Source organism: Alexandromys fortis, unplaced genomic scaffold (genome assembly GCF_014885135.2).
Source record: "Alexandromys fortis isolate MF-2015 unplaced genomic scaffold, M_Fortis_MF-2015_v1.1 scaffold_10, whole genome shotgun sequence".
NCBI lineage: Eukaryota > Metazoa > Chordata > Mammalia > Rodentia > Cricetidae > Alexandromys > Alexandromys fortis.
The window spans coordinates 13,276,372-13,298,305 of NW_026067895.1; the positions used below are offsets into that span (position 1 = coordinate 13,276,372).

General features: G+C 44.5%; 1 protein-coding gene across 1 annotated transcript in view; it reads left to right on the forward strand.

The window, feature by feature from the left end:
• The first annotated feature begins 5,552 nt into the window (after positions 1 to 5,552).
• Positions 5,553 to 21,934, forward strand: part of Slc1a1 (solute carrier family 1 member 1) — a 64,893-nt gene continuing 48,511 nt past the window's right edge. Inside the window, exon 1 of the mRNA XM_050159033.1 lies at positions 5,553 to 5,796. Coding sequence (XP_050014990.1) covers positions 5,706 to 5,796 — 91 coding nt within the window. The 5' untranslated portion in view covers positions 5,553 to 5,705. The remainder of the gene's footprint in view (positions 5,797 to 21,934) is intronic.

The following is a 21,934-nucleotide window of genomic DNA, read 5'->3' on the forward strand; positions in this document are numbered from 1 at the left end:
TCTCTAATTGAGGCCAGTTGTACTAGTACCTGATAAAGGGAGACAGAGACCGAGAAAGTGGGGGCACATATAAAATCCTTGGCACTATGCATGAAGGGGAATGATAAAATCAAGATGAATTAAATTGAATAGCCTCCATCATCACCGAAGATGCTCAAACACTGAGGAAAGTCATGGGGGGACCGTGTCACAGGTGAGCCAGCTGACCCCAGCGTTCACGTGTTAAACTGCAGATTGCCCCGACCTCTGACTTACCCACCTGCGGAACACACGGAGGACCGAGAATCAAACAGGCTGTCACCATGCAGCAGTACAGAATATGGGGAATTGTGCGGAACAGATAACCTGGTCTCTTTAACAAGTAGATGAAACCAAGAACGGTTGCAGTAAAAGAGACCTTGAAAAATTAAGGAGCCCGACGTGGCAGCACACACCTGTAACCCCAGCCCTTGGAAACTGCAGACAGAAGAATCAGGAGTGCAAGGTCGTCTTTAGCGAGTTTGAGGCCAGCTTATGCTACGTAAGAGCTTTCCTCAAAAAGTTAAGTAGGATAAAAAATATTGACTAATGAAAGTAATGTATGGATTTATCTAGAGTCTGACATCCATTTTGTCATTCTCCATGGCTCTGGCAGACTTGCCCTGTAGCAAGGCTGAAACCTGTGGCTGTGAAGATGTATTTTGTACCTTCTCCTAAATACTAAATGACAAACATTAAAATTATACAAAATCTAACTATGTATTTTATCCTCAGACTTTTGTCCATTAGATAAACAAGTTGGGGCTAAATTTGCATTTCTTTGACTTCTAATAAAATTGAAACTTTTTCGTTTTAGACAGAGAGATCAATAGATAGGGGATAGATGACGGTAGTTATAGATGAATGATAGGTAATGATGATGGTGATATCTAGCTAACTGGATGGATGATAAATAGAAGATGATGGCTAGGTAGATAGATGGTAGATGATGTGGATGATAGATAGATAGATAGATAGATAGATAGATAGATAGATAGATAGATAGATAGATAGAATCTTAGTGTTGCTATCGCTGTGAAGAGACACCATGACCACGGCAACTCTTTTAAAGGAAACAGTTTATTGTGGCGGCTCGCTTATAGTTTAGAGGTTCAGTCCATCATGGCAGGGAGCTTAGTGGCATACAGGCAGGCATGGTGCTGGAGAAATAGCAAAGTGTCCTAGGTCATGGTCCAGTGCCAGCCCAGACCATAAATTATTTCTCTGGACCAGCGGGGAGGCATGGGAACAAAGACACAACTTCCATGGCTTTATCAGGGTTCTCAGTGATCCCTCATGAAATTCTGAGTCCACATCCTGAAAATTCTCCCACGTTTATTCTCCAAACAGCTAGTTTTTATACCAAAATGTAAACGGAGGGGGAAATTCATTAGCATTCTGTTTCCTAGGTAGCAGGACTAAAGTCATGTCCGCAACTATGGTTGCTCTGTCAGGTAGCCTGGATTAACACCTCTTCCCAGGCGATGTCTATAATTACAAAAACAGCAGAACGATATTAGCATATCCCTATGCTTTGTTTAGGACAGCAGAACAATACTGACATATCCTGATCCTTTGTTTAGGTCTGGAAAGCCAGGTGACCACCTTCTGTGCGGTCAGGTGCGAACTGACCTGAAAGTCTGGCCACCATACAATGTAGACATATGGGCCTGAATAATATATGACCCTACAGTCCTATATCTTGCAGGCAACAGGAAGTCAACTGTCACAACTGAGTGAAGCTTGAGAAAAGACCTCAAAGCCTGCCCCCACAGTGACACACTTCCAACAGACGGTGTTGTACAAATTAAAGGTGCGCCCTCCAGTCTCAAGGTCTGGATTAAAGGTGTGTCATCCAGTCTCCTTTAACAAGGCCACACTTACTCCAACAAGGCCACACCTCATAATAGTGGCACTCCCTTTGGGGACCATTTTTTTCAAACCACAACAGATTCATAGATGATAGATAAGTAGATAGATGGATAGGTTGGTAGATAGATAGATGGATAGATAGATAGATAATAGAAAGATAGGTAGATAGATAGATGATAAATAGATAATAGGTAGACAGATCATAGATAGACAGGTAGATAGATGATAAATAGATAATAGGTAGACAGATGATAGATAGATAGATAGGTAGATAGATAGAAAGGGAGAGAGAAAGGAAGGAAAGAAGGAAGGAAGGAAGGAAGGAAGGAAGGAAGGAAGGAAGGAAGGAAGGGAAAGAAGATGGGAAAATGTCCTTTACAGATATTGCCTTATGTGGAGTCTTGAGAGAAGTAAAAAGAAGATAAAGGAGGTTAAGTAAGTTGCTCAAATTTGCTTGTATTAAGTAAATTTAAAAATTTGTTTTTCATCTCCTAAACAAAATAAAATTGTTCTTCAGTTTTCCCCAGTAAGCAATAAAGCCAACATGGAAGAGCTCTGTTGAAGTCCAGATTTCAAGGGCATCTAATGAAACTAAGTTCCTTTCAGCCAAATCAACTTGGCAAACTACTATTTGGAGAATTACTGGGACATTCCATGTCTTTGGCTTGTAATTCCAAGATAACTTGGGTCCAGACCAAGATTAGAAGATAAAGAAGGACCCACATCAAAGGGCATCTGACACACCTCAGGTCCTACTGTCAGGGAGGCTACCTGAGAAGCTGAAGGTCACTTGTGTGCCTGTGGCCTCCTCCTCCCTCACTGCTGTGGGACTCTGTGCAATCATATTTGCCTTGTGATGGGGGAACTGCAGCCATCAAGTCACTTCCAAAGAGTTGGCCAGCGAGAGTTGGCCTTTGGCTTCTGAGTGTCTTCTTCATTTCTATCTCTGTTGATATAAAAGGCCAGGTTGTGTGACAAAGTCAAAGTCCCTTTTCTTTAATTGTTAACTAGTTATTCCCTGAGTCAACATTTAAAAGAAAAAAGGAAAAACAGTAACAATAAGGAACACCAGTTTCTTAGAAGGAGGAGGAGGTGTTGTCACATTAGAGAAAGTTAATGAATGAAACCAGACAAAGGTTCCTCTGGAGAAAGGAATTTGACAGACTTAGGAATAAAAGGGAGACGTTCATATTTATTGTAGAAAAACAGCTCTAATGGTTCTTTCTCCTTGGCTTCAGGCTCTTAACACACACAAAAAAAAAAGTCCTCTTCCAGAAACAGGTGTGACACACACAGGGGAAATGGCCTTCCAATCTCACCCCTTCTGACATTATTGTATTCGTGACTACAAGATAAGAAGACATGGTAATGAGATAGATAGATAGATAGATAGATAGATAGATAGATAGATAGATAGATGATAGGTGGGTGGGTGAACGGATGGACAGACAGATAGATAAACGGATGCATAGATGGATGGATGGATGGATGGATGGATGGATGGATAGATAAATGGATGCATAGATGGATGGATAGATAGATAGATAGGTAGGTAGGTAGATAGATAGATAGATAGATAGATAGATAGATAGATAGATAGGTAGATAGATAGATGGATGGACGGACAAACGGACAGACAGATGAATGGACAGATAAACGGATGGATGGTTAGTGAGGATAAGATAGATAGTGAGCACAAATTAGGGATCTCTAACTTCTCTCTCTAGAATAGGGCTTGGTCCCACCATTTCTTGGTTTAGGCTGAGAAATCCCAAAGTATGAGATGCCAGCCACAGTGACTGTGAATTCAGAAGTTCACTCCCTACTCCCATAAAATGGATTTGCTGTTGGCTTGAGTTCAGCTCATTCAGACTCTCCTGCAAGTGGACAGGATGTATCCTTAAGGACCTTAAGTCAAGCAAACCAGTGACTCAAGAGCAACCTCTTCATCAGAGCTCTGTGTGTGCCCCCCCCCCCGGAGGAAGTAGTTCAATGACCAGGTACGGAGGCAGGCTTCTCACTTCAATCCTTGTTCCTCCTCTTCCTCTCAACACAGAAAATTTTGCAGTTTTTAACTTGGTTGTGCCTAGGTTTGCCCGCCAACATGATGAAGGGAAGGCAAGCATCTTGTTTGAGTCTCACAGCTCCCACAAACCCCAGGAGTGATCTGAGCACCCGTGTCACAGGTAAATTGAAACATCAGCATTAAGCAACAGGTCCAAGCTACCTCAGTAGTAAGCAGTGTGGGCGGGCACTGAAGAAAGTGAGTTCCTCCCCACAGAGTGCAAAGGCTGTGAGGTAGACAAGGTCCATCTCCAGGGTGTGTTAGCTCTATAAATACAGTAGAGCACCGTGGAACACAGCTATGGTAGACACTCCAGTTCACAGGACACTGGGAAGAGGAGGCACGAAAATGTCATACACCACTGGGGAATCCCGGTTTATTTCACTGAGTCTTTTCTAAGCCCGTGGCTCTGCTTTATAGATTTATTTTTGTATACATATGATCAAATTACACATACAGTTTTTAACTCTTTTTTTTCTTACCCTCTGGTACTAAGGGACTCCATTAGTACCTTCCTTCCTGTAGACTGCATATGACTGCATGAAGTTCCATAATACATTTAATTCGATTTTCTTCTCATGTTGAACATTTGAGTTTGTCCTTTTTTTTTTCTTTCTGTAGAATGATTCTTTTTCTTGATAGTTTGCCTTTTTCAGACATTTTTATTTCCAGCTCCAGGCAGGCCACCCAATGATCTTGGGTTCCCTCTCTCCTGACTTTTTGGAGAGTTCAGTCCCTGGAAAGAAGGTGATCTTTCATACTATAATGTGCACAGCTAATAAAGCCTAATCTACTATATCTTGAAGGGTTTTTAAAAATCACTTTAAACCAAAGGATGTCTCTATCTGTGGGGTTCTAGTGATCAAGTAATCTAGACAAGGGGATTCCCCTGACACCCAGTTAGAGAGTAAACTCCATAATGCCAAAAGGTAGAGGGCTCACTTAGTTACGGTAGTGTTATGCTTAGAACAAAAAAAAAAAAAAAGAGTATGCTTAAATGCCAGTGGAAACAAAGAGAAATTCACACTAACCCAGATTCTCCAACTACAGCCAGTAAGGTATTTGGCCTTGGGGTTGGGATGAGCCCGCCCACCTTCCCACACCAGTCAGGCCTGGTTCTCAGCCCTAATTACCAAGTGATGACCACAGAGAGAGTCCTAGGGGTGCAGTTGCTAAATTGTGCAAGGCACCTAGGAGTGCAATTGTTAAGTTGATCACCACCTCAAGCGAGGTGTAGGACCAAGCCTGGGTCCTGGTGGATCCTGTTTGAGCCGCGAGGAATATCAAAGATCCGATGGGAAAATTCTCCAAACCTCCTCTAAAGTCACACCGTGCCCCTTCTCCTTGAGACTCCCCTATGGACGGACCAAGGCAGAAACGCGTCCGCATACTGAATCCCTTCGCACCGGGCCAGGGCTGAGTGTCCCCAAGGAGGCTGGTGTGGAATAGCAGTGGGTCAGACGCTTCGCTGGTGGGAAGCCTTCAACACGGAACAGAGGGGGACCGGATTGCCCCACGCGCGCCCCCGCACCGGGACGCTCCGCCCTCGGCCTCGCTGGTTGGCCGCGGCGCTGCAGAGAGCGGCGGCGGGAGGAGCCGGGCGCGCCCGCCACGCAAAACCACGGTGCTCGGTCCCCAGCGGCTGTGGCAGCACTGACAGCAGCCCGTGCGCTGGGTCCCCGCGGCGCCTAGCCTCCCGCATCCTGCATTCGCCACGCTCTCCGAGTCCCCGCTAGCGCTAGTGCCCACCATGGGGAAGCCCACGAGCTCTGGGTGCGACTGGCGCCGCTTCCTGCGGAATCACTGGCTGCTGCTCTCCACCGTGGCCGCCGTGGTGCTAGGTGAGCCGCGCGGGGGGCGAGGCGCGCGCCCGGGGACAGGCCGCGTGAGGGGTTGGGTGGGCTTGGCATAGCGCGTGCTGCCCACGTCCTCCCCTCCTGGGCCCCCAAGCTTGGGGGACAACCCGAGGGCTTTGCTTTCACACTGGGGGTGGGGGAGAAGACAATGCTCATAGGGAAGCCCCATTCGGGCGCTCCGCGAACTGCTACCCCTGCTTTCTCCAAAATGATCAAAGGGGCTTGGAAGGTGGATGGGGTCATTTGAAAACAAGCAGGGTTTAATTTGATCTTCATCCTTAACTGTTTCCACACAGGCACACACCACCACCACCACATCACCACCACCACCACCATCACCACCACCACCACCATCACCACCACCACCACCACCAACACCACCACCACCACCACCACCACCTTCGTGCCCGACGGAGACTGTATAAATTACAGTTCTCCGTCGGATTTGAATAGACATCTGGGCCTGCGGGATGGTGGAGACCCCGGGAATGTTGAAACCCCTGGCAGGGGGTAGGTGCCCCCTGACAGGATTCCCCTTCAATCGGATTCATGCCTGAATTCCCATCTAGCAGTTGTGGCTCCAGGGAGACCACAGGAAACCAGCGCTAAGAGATCTCAGCCCCCTTCTTCCTCTTGGGCTACCTGCTCACCACGTTTTTCTATTAAAAATAATATAAGCCTCTTCATCCGTGTTCACACTCGCGTGTATTTAAGTGACCCACGCCTGACATATGTCTGAGCCATTGCTCAGAGGTTTGAGTTACTCATGTTTAGAATCTCATTTTCTGACTAGGTTGTCTATCTAACTTGAGCTCCATAAATGTAGTTTAGGGTGGGAGCCCTGTGGGTCTTTAAATCCCAGGTGGGGCCGCCCAGCAGGTGCCGGCAGGTGCACCTAGAGAGAAAGTGGATTCCCAGGCAGCCTCCACCCTCTGTCTGGAAATTGCAGCTGCCTCTGCTGGAAAAGGATTGGGGCCGCCAAAGGGTCTTCTCCCTGGGTGTCGTACACTGCTCTTGAGGCTGAGAATACTTGGTGTTGCCTGCTCTCCAAGGTCTTCCCCGCCAGAAATAAAATGCCTTTGGAAGTTAATGGACTCTTTGGGACCATGTGGGCTCCTCTGGAACCTTATGCAAAAGCAAGTCGGGCTAGTAAATAAATAACATCCTGAAATCGCCTTACCAGAGGAGTTTGTGGGAGGAAAGGGGGGTGAGTAGAACCATTAGTGTTCACTTTCCCCGGTGCCAAGTGGTTTGGGGCGTTTGGGAGGAAGGCTTATCTCGCGTCACCACAATTAAATAACAGGCCTTACCGAGAAAGTGGATGGATTTGAGGACATGCCTTGTTTGTTTTCCCAATGATGAGTACAGAATTTATTTTTAAATTCATTTTGAAAGAAAGCCTCGGAGGTGACTAAAGCTTGTGTCTCCTTTCCAGTTCTGGGTGTGCGTCTGTAACCCTGGGCACTCCAGAGATTCCACTTGGTCACCAGATGTTTCCAGCCCAGCAGTTGGCATGAGCGTTGGTACCCTGCAGTCCACATACCAGCTCAACAGAGGCCACTCTAGAAAGGAAGCCCAGCCATTACTCGCTGGCCTTTGAACCAGCAGCATAAGCAACATCCTCCGGCCAAAAAAAGGGTTCCCTCCAATTTCACAGGCATGGCCTGTGGTCTCAGGTGGACCCCTTTTCCCAGTTTGAGTGTGGGTGAGCCACACGAGGAACTTGGGTCAGGTATTTTGTTTTAGCCATAAATCCAGCGTTTAAAATTGCAAGTGCCCAGCTGAGGTCTTCCCAATCAGTTGCTCTTTCTGAGAAGTGAGGACAGACTCAGGCATGTTGCCATCTGGTATTAGAATCCCATCGGGGTGCCCAAGCAGGCCCTTGCTGGGGGTCCTCCTCTTTACCACTCAGAGCCCCTTGGTAAGAGTGAAAACTCAAACCTCCTTGGTTCAGTCTACACTGGCTTGCCAGTTTAGTAAACAGTGAAATCCCAGCCACTTGTCCTGAGACTCTATGAGCCCTTTCCAGATTGTGATAGCCAAGTTTGTTTTTGTTTTAATAGATGCCTTAATTGATCCAGCAAAATTACCAGCACTCTCAGGAAGCCTGTTTTGGGGAGTTTTGGGGCAGGTAGACCTTTAAAAAGGAGGAAATGTTAAATGCCGTTCGTTCCTTTGTGAAATCTGCTGAACACATCCATCCAAATAAGCCAGCAGCTATTACTATGTAAACTGTTTTGGTTAGTGAAACTAAGGGCAAAGTTTTCTTTTTGCCAGACAAGGTGGCACAAGCCTGTTATCAGGGATCAGGAGGTAGATAGGAAGATCAGGAGTTCAAGATCAGCCTCAGCTACCTAGTGAGTTTGAGTCTGCACTGAGCTACGGAGCTATAGGAGACTGTGCGTGTGTATGCGTGTGCACTCGAACTCCTATTTAAAGTCTGATTTTCTGAGATATAGCTAGGGAGGGAAAACACAGTTAAAGATCACTTTCATTACTGTGATGTTAGCTTGGTTTTTAATGGCCAAGGAGAGTCTTTGAGATAAATGCTTGACAAGCCCTTATTTGCAAAGTTGGTATCAAGTAGGTGACTGTCTTTGATAATTTTTGTGAAACCCTACAAGATCCTGAAAATAGTATTTTCATCTGAGATGATCATTTTATTTGGGTTCCGTGTTCCCAAAGTACAGCAGAATAAGCATAGTTGCCTACAGTCAGGAGCCCTGCTAGAGCCCCGGATTCTGCCTGCTGCTATCTAGATTCATTGCTCAGTCTCTGGGATCCTCAGTTTTCTCATCTTAAAAAACGGGAACATGTGTGACCAGAGTTGATTAAGATACTGTGGAATCACCCAGTTTGTGGATGCCATACAATGGACATTCAATAAATGCTACATTGAACAAAGTCTGAACTTAAATAGGAGAAAATTAATACATTGTTTTGAAATTGAGCCTCTGTTCTGCCTAATGTCCATAGTAGTGGTTGTAATGTCATTTGATGGCACACTCTATCGAAGCAATGCCGAGCTCCCTAGCATTAGTCACTTTAAAAAGAGGCAATAGAAAAAGTTAATGACTTTGTTTTTTACCCTGCGGACTAATTCTCAACTTGCTTAACAGGCAGAAAGTCAGCAGGAAGAATGTCCAAGCAGGATTCCTGTGTGTGAGAATTTGGCCACCAAGGCTAGGGAAGCTTGTAGTACGGGGAGAGATGCTCGAGGGTTCCCCATCACACTCACCATGGGCAGTATCATCATCCCCCCCACCCTCCAGGCTTTGAGTGGAGAAATCTGCAGTGCTCCACTTGGGGGCTTTCACAAAAGGCCACAGATACTGCTTGCACCAGGGAGCTGTCAAACTTGTTCATTGTAAAGCCGTCCCTATGATCTCCAAGGAAGCAGTCATCTCTATTGTAAAACTCTGAGCTAATCACTCCAAGTTCTGAGTAACGCCCTCTTCAGTCTTGTGTCTTCTGCCCTGGACTGGCTCTGGGTCTGCCTGACAGTGTTCATTTGGACCTAGGCTTTGCTTTTCATTCTTCTATTGATGATTCCAGAGCCAGCTCTTCATCCCACTGGCATTGGTACAGCAGGATTTAAGAGTGTATCTGCCTGGTGTGGGGGCACGTGCCTTGAATCCCAGCGCTTAAGAGGCAGAGGCATTTAGATCTCTGTGAGTGTGTGAGGAGACCAGCCAGGAAACAAGTTGCACGGATATGTGGGGGCATCCTGGCTCCTTGGATACATAGCAGGGAAAGGTTGGGGTTTGGGTGGACTGGAAGGTTGAGATGGTGGTGACAAAGGAACTGGGCAACAGGGCAGGCCAGGCTCATGTCCAAGCAAGGAGAGAAAAGATTTCATCCAGGCAGTGGAAGTGCAAGGTAATGAGGCCATCAAATTAATGCACTAGGGCCTGGTGGAATTTAGTCAGAGTGAGAATAACTGTCTTTATCAGGATCAGGAAGTCCAGAAAAGGGATGAGTGTGGACAAACTGAGGTGAAGAACCTCCAGACAAGGTGGCACAAGCCTGTTATCAGGGATCAGGAGGTAGACTCAAAGATCAGGAGTTCAAGGTCAGCCTCAGCTAGGTAATGAGTTTGAGGCTGTACTGAGCTGCTGAGCTATAGGAGACTGTGCGTGTGTATGCGTGTGCACTCGAACTTTTATTTAAGGTCTGATTTTTTTTTGAGATATAGCTAGGGAGGGAAAATACAGTTAAAAATCACCCAAAGGTTACTTTGGGTGAAACTAGGCAGCAAACAGGGAGTCTTGAGCCTCCACACAGGTTGTAAGTGTTAGGTAGACCATATTAGACTCAGGAAGAGGCTAAAAGCTCTGGGACAAATGAACCCATTTGAACAGGGAGGTGAAAAGACCCAGAGCTGAGGCGTGCAGACAGGAGCTGCTGGCCAGAAACCAGCGGAGTTAAGAAGTAAACCGTGCCGGGGAGAATACTCAGTAGTGCGCTGTGAGGGGAGGAGGCCAGGTAACCCTGGGAGACTTTCTTTGGAGGCACTGGAGTGTGAAGGGGTTAGGAGAAAGTGGTGATTAAGTGTTGCGGCCAGAGAACCTTTGCTCGTTTTGTTTTGTTTCATTTTGGTTTTTGAGGCTGCTCAAAAGGAAGCAATCTTGAAGGTGGAGATGAAAGAGGGGAAGAGGAAGAGACGGAGGGAAAGGGAGAGGGAGAAGAGAAAGGTAGAGGAGAGAGGGGAGGAGAAAGGAACGGAGGGAAAAGGAGAGGGAGAGTAGAGAGGGATGGGGAAAGAGAGGGGGTTATGAAGAGTGACTGTGTATGAATTATTCAGAGTAGAACAAGGCCCAGGAGAACTGGATGTTTGCCCACAGGGTAGAGGGACCTGGTGAGGGCTTGCCCTGAGCAAGGCGCAGGGTTGTATGTTTGATCTGCCTTTTCTGGTTGCCAGAGCCTGAGTCTCGCTTCTCCCCAGATCCTTAGCTAACTGGCATCATACTGTAGAGGATGCTGTTCATAGGTTCTGGAGACTAAGGCCTGGCCTGTCCATTTGGAGGCCTCTACTAAGGGAAGAGCTGAGAATGCTGCCCAAGAGACCTTGCTTAGAAGCAGATCAGATTCTCTCCCCTAGGGTAGATAGGCCATCTCTCTAGCGTGGCATCCCAAACCTCCCTGTGGTCTACATCCATCCCGCAGCCCCATTCTTCAGCAGACAGCTCCCCACATCTAGAGTACTGCATCTCCTTCTGAGAGCTACAAAGCAGCCTCCCTTCCTGTTTTGCCTTTGATAAGATCTAGGACTTGGTGTCACATCAGAAGGGCTGTGTGTGTACTTCAACCTTTCTTATCGTTCCAGCAAGCACACTTCCAGGAAACTGAGGCACTGACAGGAAACTTGCCCACGGTCATGCACGGATCTAGAGCAGAGCTGTGGTTCAAACCCTGCTTGTTTGGCCCCTACAGATTCTGCTACTGTCCACTGTGCTCTCTGATATACAAAGCCCATACACGCTGCGCGTTTGTAACTCTGTCTTCGGATTTCTCTGCCTCCCCACTAACCACAAGCCCCCGATGGAGGACTCTGCCCACAGCACTGTCTCACTGAGTTATAGGTTTTGTAGATTTGTTGAATTGCTGAGCAATTTATGGCCCAGGGTATTGGGACCCAGAAGCATGGCCCTTGTTTGTTTACACCAAATTTCATGTCCTCCATTGATTCTTATCATCTTGCTCCAGTCCTCTCTGATCTGTGTAAGCAGCTCAGTTTAACGCTTAATTAGTCTGCATATACACCAGGCATACTCAGTTTTCTTTCTTCAAACTAGATTCCACACCCCTTGGGATGCTCTTATAATACCTACAGGTACTCAGATACAGAATGAGATTATAAAAGACTGCAACTGACTCTTAAAAATCCACATGAAGAAAAAAAATATATAGCTAGTGTTATGTTGGGGGGGGGCCTTTGTTTCATGTCGAAAAGGGTTTATATTATCTAAAGGAGAAAAAAAAAATGGTTTCATTCACATGTTAATTTGTTTATAGGTAGTAGGCTTGTCTGACCTGGCGCAGTGTTTGTTGAGAAAGAATTGAAAGTGAAAGTTCTGAAACGAATTATTGATGTCCTCTAAGGACTCAAGAGCTGGACATAGTAATAGGCGTGCTACATACGTACTTGTTCCTGGATTAGGAAACCTCTGAGGATCCTTGTAGCTCCATGGTCATACGGGCACTCCTTAGTTCACTGCCAGGAACTAGCGGGGCTCCCACGTAGAGTGCCAAGGAAGCCCTAGGGGTACTGCATGAGGACGGCGTGACCTTGACGTCCCATCGACTGTCCTGTGACGTAGAGAAAATAATACTAGTCACACGTGAGGCTACTTACCGGGGTGATGTGCCAGTGTTATATGCGTTCCAGCGGTCATCGGAGGTCGGATAAACACAGGCATTTGGCCTTGATGTATTTCTAGTTTAAAATATTACAGAAACAGACTATTCCAATTTACAAACAAACAACAAAAAAAAGGTATCGTGCGATCTTTCTTTAAAGTGATAGGAATAACTTGGGCCCTGTGTCTTCAAAATCACTTATTTCTGTGACCTATGATAAATAACTTGATGACGGGAAAGCAAAAGGCATAACCTCTCGTTTGTAATAAGGGATATCTATATTAGGATTTGAGCTTTTGATGATGAATAGAATGTTTACGTATTTCTAGAAACGGGAGGGAAGAAAATGCCAATTTAGGAGCACATTTTACTTGCAATAGCATAATTAATCTACATCTTGCTGGAGATATGACAGTGGCAAAAAGAAATGGTTATGGCAGTGGGTTTTTGTGATACTTTTCTGGAAGTTCGAGGTTGATAGTTTGTTGCTTACGTTTGTCTCATATATAGATGGCTAAGTACGTATGCACATATTCTTACATGTTAAAGAAGTACTTCTTATGTTATCCCTTCCTGAGTACTTACCTATATAACATCTGTCCTCATCTGTCCTCAATATCTGCTTCAGCAGTACCCAAGAGTCTTGGTCTAAGTTCCACACACTGAAGAGCTGAAACAAGAAGATGGGCTTTTTGACCTCAAACAGCCACCATAAAACAGAAAGGGGAAGGCATGATGGTACCCTTTCTACACAGCCAGCTCCCCTATACCACACCAGAAAATCAAGAAAGAAAGCTATAAACCAGTCTCCCTGACGAGGATAAATAAAAGTCGGGGGCGAGGAAAGCCTTGCAAACCAAATTCAAAACCGTAATAAGATCATGCACCATGACCAAGTTGGCTTTATTTCCAGGGATTAGAGATGTCTAACATGTGCACAGTCGATGCATGCGGTACAAATTAGGGGTAGAAATTACATGGCCATTTCAATTGATGCCAGAAAAAAAAAAAGCCCTTGAAAAACATTAGCATTTCTTCATGATAAAAGCCGTGAAGAAACTAGGAGTAAAAGGAACATCCACCAATATAATAAAGGCTATTACAACAAACTGGTGCCCAACATTATATATAATAAATGATGAGGAAATGAGAGCATTTGGTTTAACATCTGAACCGAGACAAGGATGCCACTCTCTCCACTCATTCAATTTAGCATTCAGAGTCTTATCTAGAGCCGTCAGATAAGAAGTAGGAATAGAGGGGTACACATGGGAAATGAAGAAGTCAAATTATTGTACTTACAGATGATGAGATCGATACTATGCTTAAAATACTCCAAAGACTCTCAGAAAAATGCTTTGAACTAATAAGCACTTTGACCAAAGAAGTATGATATAAAAATCAAATTTAAACAAACAACAGAAGTCCAGTAGCTTCTCTATCCTTCTGCCTAGTTAGGGCTTCTATTGCTGTGAAGAGACATGATGCCCATGGCAACTCTCCTAAAGGAGAACATGTAGCTGGATTTGGCTTACAGTTCAGAGATTTAGTCCATTATCATCCTGGCGAAAAGCATGCTGACATGCAGGCAGACATGGTGCTGGAGAAGAACTGAGAGTCCTACAGCTTGGTCTGCAGAGGCAGAAGGCAGTGAACTGGCTTGTTGCGGCACTATTGAACATAGCTGAGAAATAGAGTCAGCCTAGCTGTTCACTAACAGAAGAATAAGTGAAGAAAATGTAACACAGACGTGCGGTGGAATTTTATTTAGGCGTAAAGAAAAAGGGAGTTACGACATTTGCAGGAAAATTAATGAAACAAGAAATCATTACGTTAAGCAGAATAAGCTAGGCTCAGAAAAACATTTTTTTTTTCTCCTACGTGTGGAACCTAGATTTAAGACTCTGTATATGTATGTTTGTGTAAGTCACAAAAGTAGAGGCTAGATCGTGAAAAATGTGTACGAGATCTCCAGAGACGTGGCCACAGAGAGGGCAATGGAATACTTGTGCTGAGAAAGCAGAAGGGAACAAACTGTAGAGGAGAACACCTGGGGGAGGGGTAGTGGGGGGGGGTAATGACTGAGAACAAGCAATGAGATGCAGCTATGAAGACGCAGCAATGGAACGCCTTAGTTTGCGTGCTAACCTTAAAAAGAAACTTTAAACAGGAAAGAACAAGTGGGCTTTCCATGTCTGTGACTGCTTCCAATTTGAAATTAAGCCAGATCATGCGGGATTGGTAAAACCTCTGGAAAGATTCTAATTCTTGAATGTTCTTCTGTACCTCAAACCTACTAGATCAAAACCCAAAACAAATTATCTGGGCAAAAATTAGAGAGTGATTCTCATGAATGATTTCACATACCAGATTCTGCAACTCTACGTGTCCTTTTCATCTGGATGGCTGCCTTTTGAGAACGTTGTCAATGTAAATTGCTAACGGTTGACATACATTGAATATCTTCCCAAATGCTGTTTCTTCTAAAGCACAGCAGTTTGTTGGTGGTTTGGTTTTGTTTTGATTTAGCAAAACTATAGAATCAAAGTTACCTGCCTTTCAAAACCTTGAGTACCGGGCATAACAAATAAAGGAAGCTCCAAGTGGAGATATGCTGTGTAGAAAATTCTACATATTGATTTAGAGTATGCTGACACTCAGAGAATAGCTAAGGTGGGTGAAATGCCTAGGGAGGTGGAAGAAGTAGGGTTAGGAATCAGCTGTGGATCGCATGCTCATTCAGCCCTGGTTCAGCTGGATTTAGTGAGCTCCCATTAAACCGAACTGTCTGAATGTGACTGACAATGGGGGCTGACTGAGAAGCCATTGATAAAGGCATTGGGACTTGTTTCTAGTGCATGTACTGGCTTTTTGGGACCCTAGTCTATTTGGATGCAAAGCTTCCTAGGCCTGGATATGGGGGGGGGAGGGCCTTGGACTTCCCACAGGGCAGGGTTCCCTGCCCTCTCTTAGGAGGGAGGGGGAGGGAGGAGGGTTAGTGGGGGAGCAGGAGAGGAATGGGAGGAGGGGAGGAAGTGTAAATTTTTGAATGGAAAAAATTAAAAAAAAAAACAAGCCACAGAAAGATAGAAAACACACACACACAAAGGAATCAGCTATGGAGCATATGTGAGTGAGTGTGTGTGTATACACGTGTACATGTAATGTGTACACGTGTGTACACATTATCCACATACAGATAATGTGTTCCATATTAATTACTTGTGAGAAACTGTGATTACCTTTAACAGAGCTGAGACTGATAATAGCTGTCCTAGAGAGTAGCACCATACTGGCCGGGTGCCAGAGAAGCAGAGTTTGCCTGAGGAGCTGCAAATTTTCCCAATGTCACTGGAGACCGAGGGCTGCTTTGACTGTGGGGACCATAGCGCTCAGAAGGAAATGTACTGGTTAGAGACAGCGTGGAGTGACCATTTGACCCCCTGCAGCGGTGTCTGTTAAAGCAGCAAATGCTTTAGATGCCTTTTGGATTTTGCACGCCAACAGGCACGTAATAGAAGACAGCATTGAAGAGAGTTACTATGAACCCACAATTCTCTTCAGAGCTCAGAGTTTAGCAAGGCACGGTAGCCTTCGAAGGAGTGTGTTCATTCAACTTGCTGGGGGAACAGCCTTAGGTGCCACAGAGGGCTCTGTTGTCATCCACACACTGAACAGTGCCACCTCCATTAGGAAGGAATTGTTTCTGCGTTCACTCATTCCCAGACATGCTGCCCCTTGATTCAAGACCTGCCAACTGCCTCCCCATTACCTCAGGTAGGATCCATCCTGCCAGCAACACTCCTGCATATCCCAGAAGGAGTGAACCATTGTCCTAGCTTGCAGATGCTTCTTCACACAGCCTGTCCTGAATGGTTCCTCCCAGTCCCAGCCCCGGCTGTGTGAGCTCCAGGGAGCCATCGCCACTCAGCCCAGTTAGGAACAGTGGACCTCATTTCACCAGAGCCAGCACTGAGGTGTAAGACCCTCCAAGGGCACTCTGCTTAGCCTGAGACTGTGGTTTCTGAGCCCCTTCTTATACCCATAGTCCCCAGGTCCAGAGGCATGGCAGCGTTCATCACAGAGCTCTGTGAGTCAAGTAAGGGTCTTGGCACTATCTTCTTGTGATCTTGGCCTGCAGGTTGGCATAAAATGGTCACTGTGGGGAGTGGAGCTGGGAAACCACCCCAGAGATGGTGCACTGTATGTTCTTATGACTGCTGAGAGAGCCATCTGGTTTCAGTGTTTAGGTACTTAAAACTATAGCATGTATTCAGTCAAGGGGAAAATCCTCAGGGGAGAGAGCTTAGGGGAGTCCAATTATTTTTCTTTACTGTGCAACTAACTGCCTGGAAGTTATTTGGTTACTTATAATTCAGCAGATCTCTAGCCAAGAGTGATGGCCAAGGTACCCTCACCGGAAACATCCAACTGCAGGAAGCCTGTCCACCCTCCTAGAAAACTTTCTATGTGCGTCTCATCTAATTATGTTCTGAGACACATAGGCAACCTGCGGGTCTCCTATAGGATTCCTGTGAGACTTTCAGAGACATCTCCTTAGAGAAGTTCTTGTCTGTAGCTGAGCAAAGCAATGCTCATATTTACTGGGGGGAGGGGTCCTGTGGATTTCATTTGCCACCAGTATAGTTAGTAAGCTGAGGGTCCAATTTGTGATGAGGAAACAGAAACTTGGATCTTGGGTCATGGGGGTAAGAACAGAGGTGCAAACACGGGACTGTCTGCTTCTAAAGTTTAAGTTAGTCATTAAGCAAGGCTTCTTTCCTTTGAGGAAGCCCTGATATGGCTAATTGGGAGTTAAGAACACTATAACAGAACTCTTTTCTTACAAGGGAGCTAAAGGCACTTGGACTTTCTCTGGGTTTCTCCCTGTGATGTCCCTGGGCTCTTCTTCACCTTGTCCTCTAATTTGGAGTATTCCACACTGCTCAGTCCTTTCTCTGTTAGGTGGATTTTTCTGTTCCACCTGCCTGCTCCCAAATAACCACACAGAGACCTTTATTAATTATAAAAGCTTCGTCAATAGCTTAGGCTTGCTACTAACCAGCTCTTATAACTTAAATTAAGCCATTTCTATTCATTTACTGTGTGCCTTGTGACTTATTATCTTTACTCTGTACTGCCCTTGCTGCTTTCCTCTGTATCCTTGGCATTTCCTCCCAACTCCTTCCTTTCCCTTCCCAGCATTCTCACTGCACCAAAAATCCTGCCTTGCTATTGTCCATTTAACATTTTATTTTATCTTATTGAGCTATTTATTGAACAATGCTGCTTTGAACATCGTTGAGCGCATGTCCTTGTGGAGTGATTGAGCATCCTTTGGATATATACCCAAAAGTGGTATTGCTGGGTCTTGAAGAAGGTTGTTTCCTAATTTTCTGAGAAATCACCACAATGACATCCAAATGGGCTATACCAGCTTGCACTTCCACCAGCAATGCAGGAGTGTTCCCTTTACCCCCACAACCTCTCCAGCATAAGTTGTCATCACTGTTTTTGACCTTGGCCATTCTTCCAGGTGTAAGATGGAATCTCAGAGTTGTTTTGATTTGCATTTCTCTGATGACTAAGGATGTTGAGCATTTCCTTAAGTGTCTTTTAGCCATTTTAGATTCCTCTGTTGAGAGTTCTCTGATTAGGTCTGTACTCCATTTATTTTTATTGGATTATTTGTTCTTTTGATGACTAATTTCTTGAATTCTTTGTATATTTTGGAGATCAAACCTCTGTCTGATGTGGGGTTAGTAAAGATCTTTTCCCATCTTTAGGCTGCTATTTTGTCTTGTTGACCGTGTCCTTTGCTTTATAGAAGCTTTTCAGTTTCGGGAAGTCACATTTATTAATTGTTTCTATCAGTGCCTGTGCTACTGGGGTTGTATTTAGGAAGTGGTCTCCTGTGCTAATGCATTCAAGTGTACTTCCCACTTTCTCTTCTGTAAGGTTCAGTGTGGCTGGCTTTATGTTGAAGTCTTTGATCCATTTGGACTTGAATTTTGTGCATGGTGATAGATATGGGTCTATTTTCATTCTTCTACATGTTGATATCCAGTTATGCCAGCACTACTTGTTAAATATGCTTTCTTTTTTCCATTTGATATTTTTTGCTTCTTAATCAAAGATCAGGTGTTCAAAGATGTGTGGATTGATATCTGGGTCTTCTATTCGGTTGTATCCAGCTTCTTTATGTAGGCATTTAGTGCTATGAACTTTCCTCTTAACACTGCTTTCATTGTGTCCCGTAAATTTGGATATGTTGTGTGGTCATTTTCATTAAATTTTAGGAAGTCTTTAATTTTTCCCTTTATTTCTTCCTTGACCCATTGTTGATTCAGATGAACATTGTTTAATTTCCATGTGTTTGTGGGCCTTCTGAAATTAGTGTTGATGTTGAATTCTAGTTTTAAGCCATGGTGATCAATAAGATACATGGGATTATTCCAATTTTTTTGTATCTGTTGAGTTTTGTTTTGTTACCTAGTATGTGGTCAATTTTTGAGAAGGTTCCATGAGGTGCTGAGAAGAAGGTATATTCTTTTATGTTTAGATGGAATATTCTATAGATGTCTGTTGAGTCCATTTGAGTCATAACATCTGTGAGTTCCTTATTACTCTGTTAATGTTTTGTCTGACCTGTCCAGAGTGGACTGTTGAAGCCTTCCACTATTAGTGTGTGGGGTTTAATGTATAGTTTAGGCTTTAGAAGTGTTTCTTTTACATATGAAGGTGCCCTTGTATTTGTGGCATAGATGTTCAGTATTGAGATTTCCTCTTGATGGATTTTTCCTGTGACTGATATGAAATGTCCTTCTTTGTCTCTTTTGACTGATTTTAGCTTGAAGTCTATTTTGTTAGATATTAGGATAGCTACAGCAACTTGTTTCTTAGGTCCATTTGATTGGAATTTTTTTTCCCAACCCTTTACTCTATGGTGATGTCTGCCTTTGAGGTTGAAGTGTGTTTCTTGTATTCAACAGAGGGATAGATTCTGTTTTTGTATACAATCTGTTAGCCTGTGTCTTTTTATAGGTGAGTTGAGTCCATTTATATTAAAGGATATTAATGACCAGTGATTGCTATCTCCTATCAATTTAGTTTTTGTTGTTGGTGATGTTAATTTGTGTGATTTTCCCTTCTTTGGGATTTGCTGCTGTGAGATCATCAATTGTCTGTGTTTTTGTTGATGTTGCCAACTTCCTTGGATTGGAGTTTTCCTTCTAGTATATTGTGTAGGACTGGGTTTGTGACTAGGTATTGGTTAAATCTGGTTTTGTCATGGAATATCTTGTTTTGTCCTATGGTGATTGAAAGTTTTTCTGGGTATAATAGTCTGGGATGGCATATGTGGTCTCTTAATGTCTGAATAACTCTTGACCAAGACCTCCTGGCTTTCATTGTCTCCATTGAAAAGTCAGGTGTAATGCTCCAAAATAACAACCTTTATCAAAGAATAAAATATGTAAGCCCTTAATGAGTCTATTCCATTGGTCCTTTATTACCCACACACTTGAATGAGATTTTGAGAGCAGTGGAGGACACTGTTATCTAAGTTCTAGTTTTCTAGGTCCCAGTTTAAAAGTACCATGGAAAATTTGATCCTGATTACGAACAGTTCCACAGGCACTGTGGTGAAAGCTCAACATGGCCCAAGCTGTCGGCAGCACAGTTTCCAGGATGCTAGGGCCATGGCAGAGCTCAGTAGTAAAGAGCATTGTCATCATTTAGTGATGTCTGCCATGGGGTGGGATTGGTACTCATGGAAGACTCCATGTCAGTGTGCAAGCCCCACACCTGCCCCCCATACCCCACGAGATGAAATCAGAGCAAGAACCAGCCTGCTCTCTAGAGAAAACCGGATTGTTTCAATAATTGGATCTCAACTTAGGGCTGGCACAGCTGCTGATGCGTAGAGAATTTTCAAAGGTGAGGTTTAGCTGCTTCTGCACCTTAGCAGAATTTCTGTCTAGGTTCTCCTCCTCCAAGAGTCCTTCCTCTTCTACTTCCTCTCAGTCTGGAGACAATTTCTATGATAATAGGTTAATTTGCCTGTCTGGGCTGCTGTTACAGCTGACCTTGAGCAACCTGTTAAAACACGAGACTTAGTCATCAAAGCAGTGTTTCTCAACTGCGACCCTTGGGGTTGCATATCAGATATTTATATTGTGGCTCATAATAACAGTAGCAAAATGATAGTTATAAAATACCAACAAAATAATTTTATGGTTGGTGTCACTACAACATGAAGAACTGTATTAAACAGTTGCAGATTAGGAAGTTTGAGAACCACTGCATTAAAGACTAAGGATTGAAGGGTTTTGTTTTGTTATTGGTATAAGGTGATTACTGACCAGGAGATGTAACGGCCTTCTGCTTCCTTCCCTGGATTCCTTTCTTTTATCTTGCTCTTTTTGAGATAGGGTCTCACCATGTAGCCTTGACTGTCCTAGAACTCACTGGGTAATCCATGCTGTCCTCAAACTCACAGAACTGAAATCCACCTGCCTCTGCCTCATGGTCCTAGGATTAAAGGTGTGCACCACCACCACTGATGGAGAATTTCCTGAGATGTTTGTTGCCTACATTGAACATTAATATTTTCCAATAATCCCCCAATTCACTTATAATTTACGTTGGTCAGAGTGGTCATGATTGTTAGGTCTGGTTGTTCTTCTTAACCTCTTAAGTCAGTAGCCTCAGCATTGGCTTCATCCCATATCTAGAACTCTGGATTTGCTTAAGCCATGCTCATTCCTGACTCTTACAGTTACCTAGGTCCAGCTCAGGGCCCTATGCACTAAGGGGGAAGGGTTGGCCGATCACCATTTAAACCGAAGTGCCTGTGCCGTTCTTCCAGTGAGGATTATAGGGTATTGCCGATGATTCTTAGTCTAGCCTTTCAACATTTGGGGCAGGGGTTGGGTGGGCGCCTTCATCTCAAATGTTTGAAATGTATATTAACTCACTTGAAAATAAAAGTGAATGTTTCCGGGCTCCTAATGGAGTGCAGAAGGATAGAAATACAGCTTCGCTCAGGTTAGGAGTCTTGAGGATAAACTTGGCCAGCTGGCTGAACAGAGTTCAAGGTGATACAAGGTGTCTGTACAAGATACTCTCTCACAGGCGAAGGTGGGAGCAGAGTGAGGGAGTCTCAGATAGCTAGACTCAAACATTGGAATTTGAAGTCCATCAGAGCAAGGAATCCTAGAAGTGTGGCAGTTCCAGAAAGTCCAAGCACGGTTTGTTTCTTCCTCCCCTGCAGCCAATTCAGTCTCAGATGGTTCCTAAGGAAACTCTGCTGCTGGAGGCGGAGTTGGGTTTTATTTACAGGCTGAGAAAAGGCTTCTTTAGATTGTGTAATGAGCCATGGTGTTTTACAGCGGTTGCGAAACGGACTATGTGTCGACCTGGGAGTCCTGTTTCACTTGAGGAAAAGTTATACCCTGCAAACCGAGGACCCCAGAGCATCCCAAGGTCATACAAGTGTGATTAGTGCCTAAACAGTCACTGAATAGAGAAGAAAAGGCGGTGGTGGCGCACACCTTTAATCCCAGCACTCGGGAGGCAGAGGCAGGCGGATCTCTGTGAGTTCGAGACCAGCCTGGTCTACAAGAGCTAGTTCCAGGACAGGCACCAAAACCACAGAGAAACCCTGTCTCGAAAAACAAAAGAAAACAAAAAAAAAAAAAAAAAGAAAGAAAGAAAAAGAAATGTGGCCGCAAGGTAGACGAAGGTATTTTTATCAGAATGT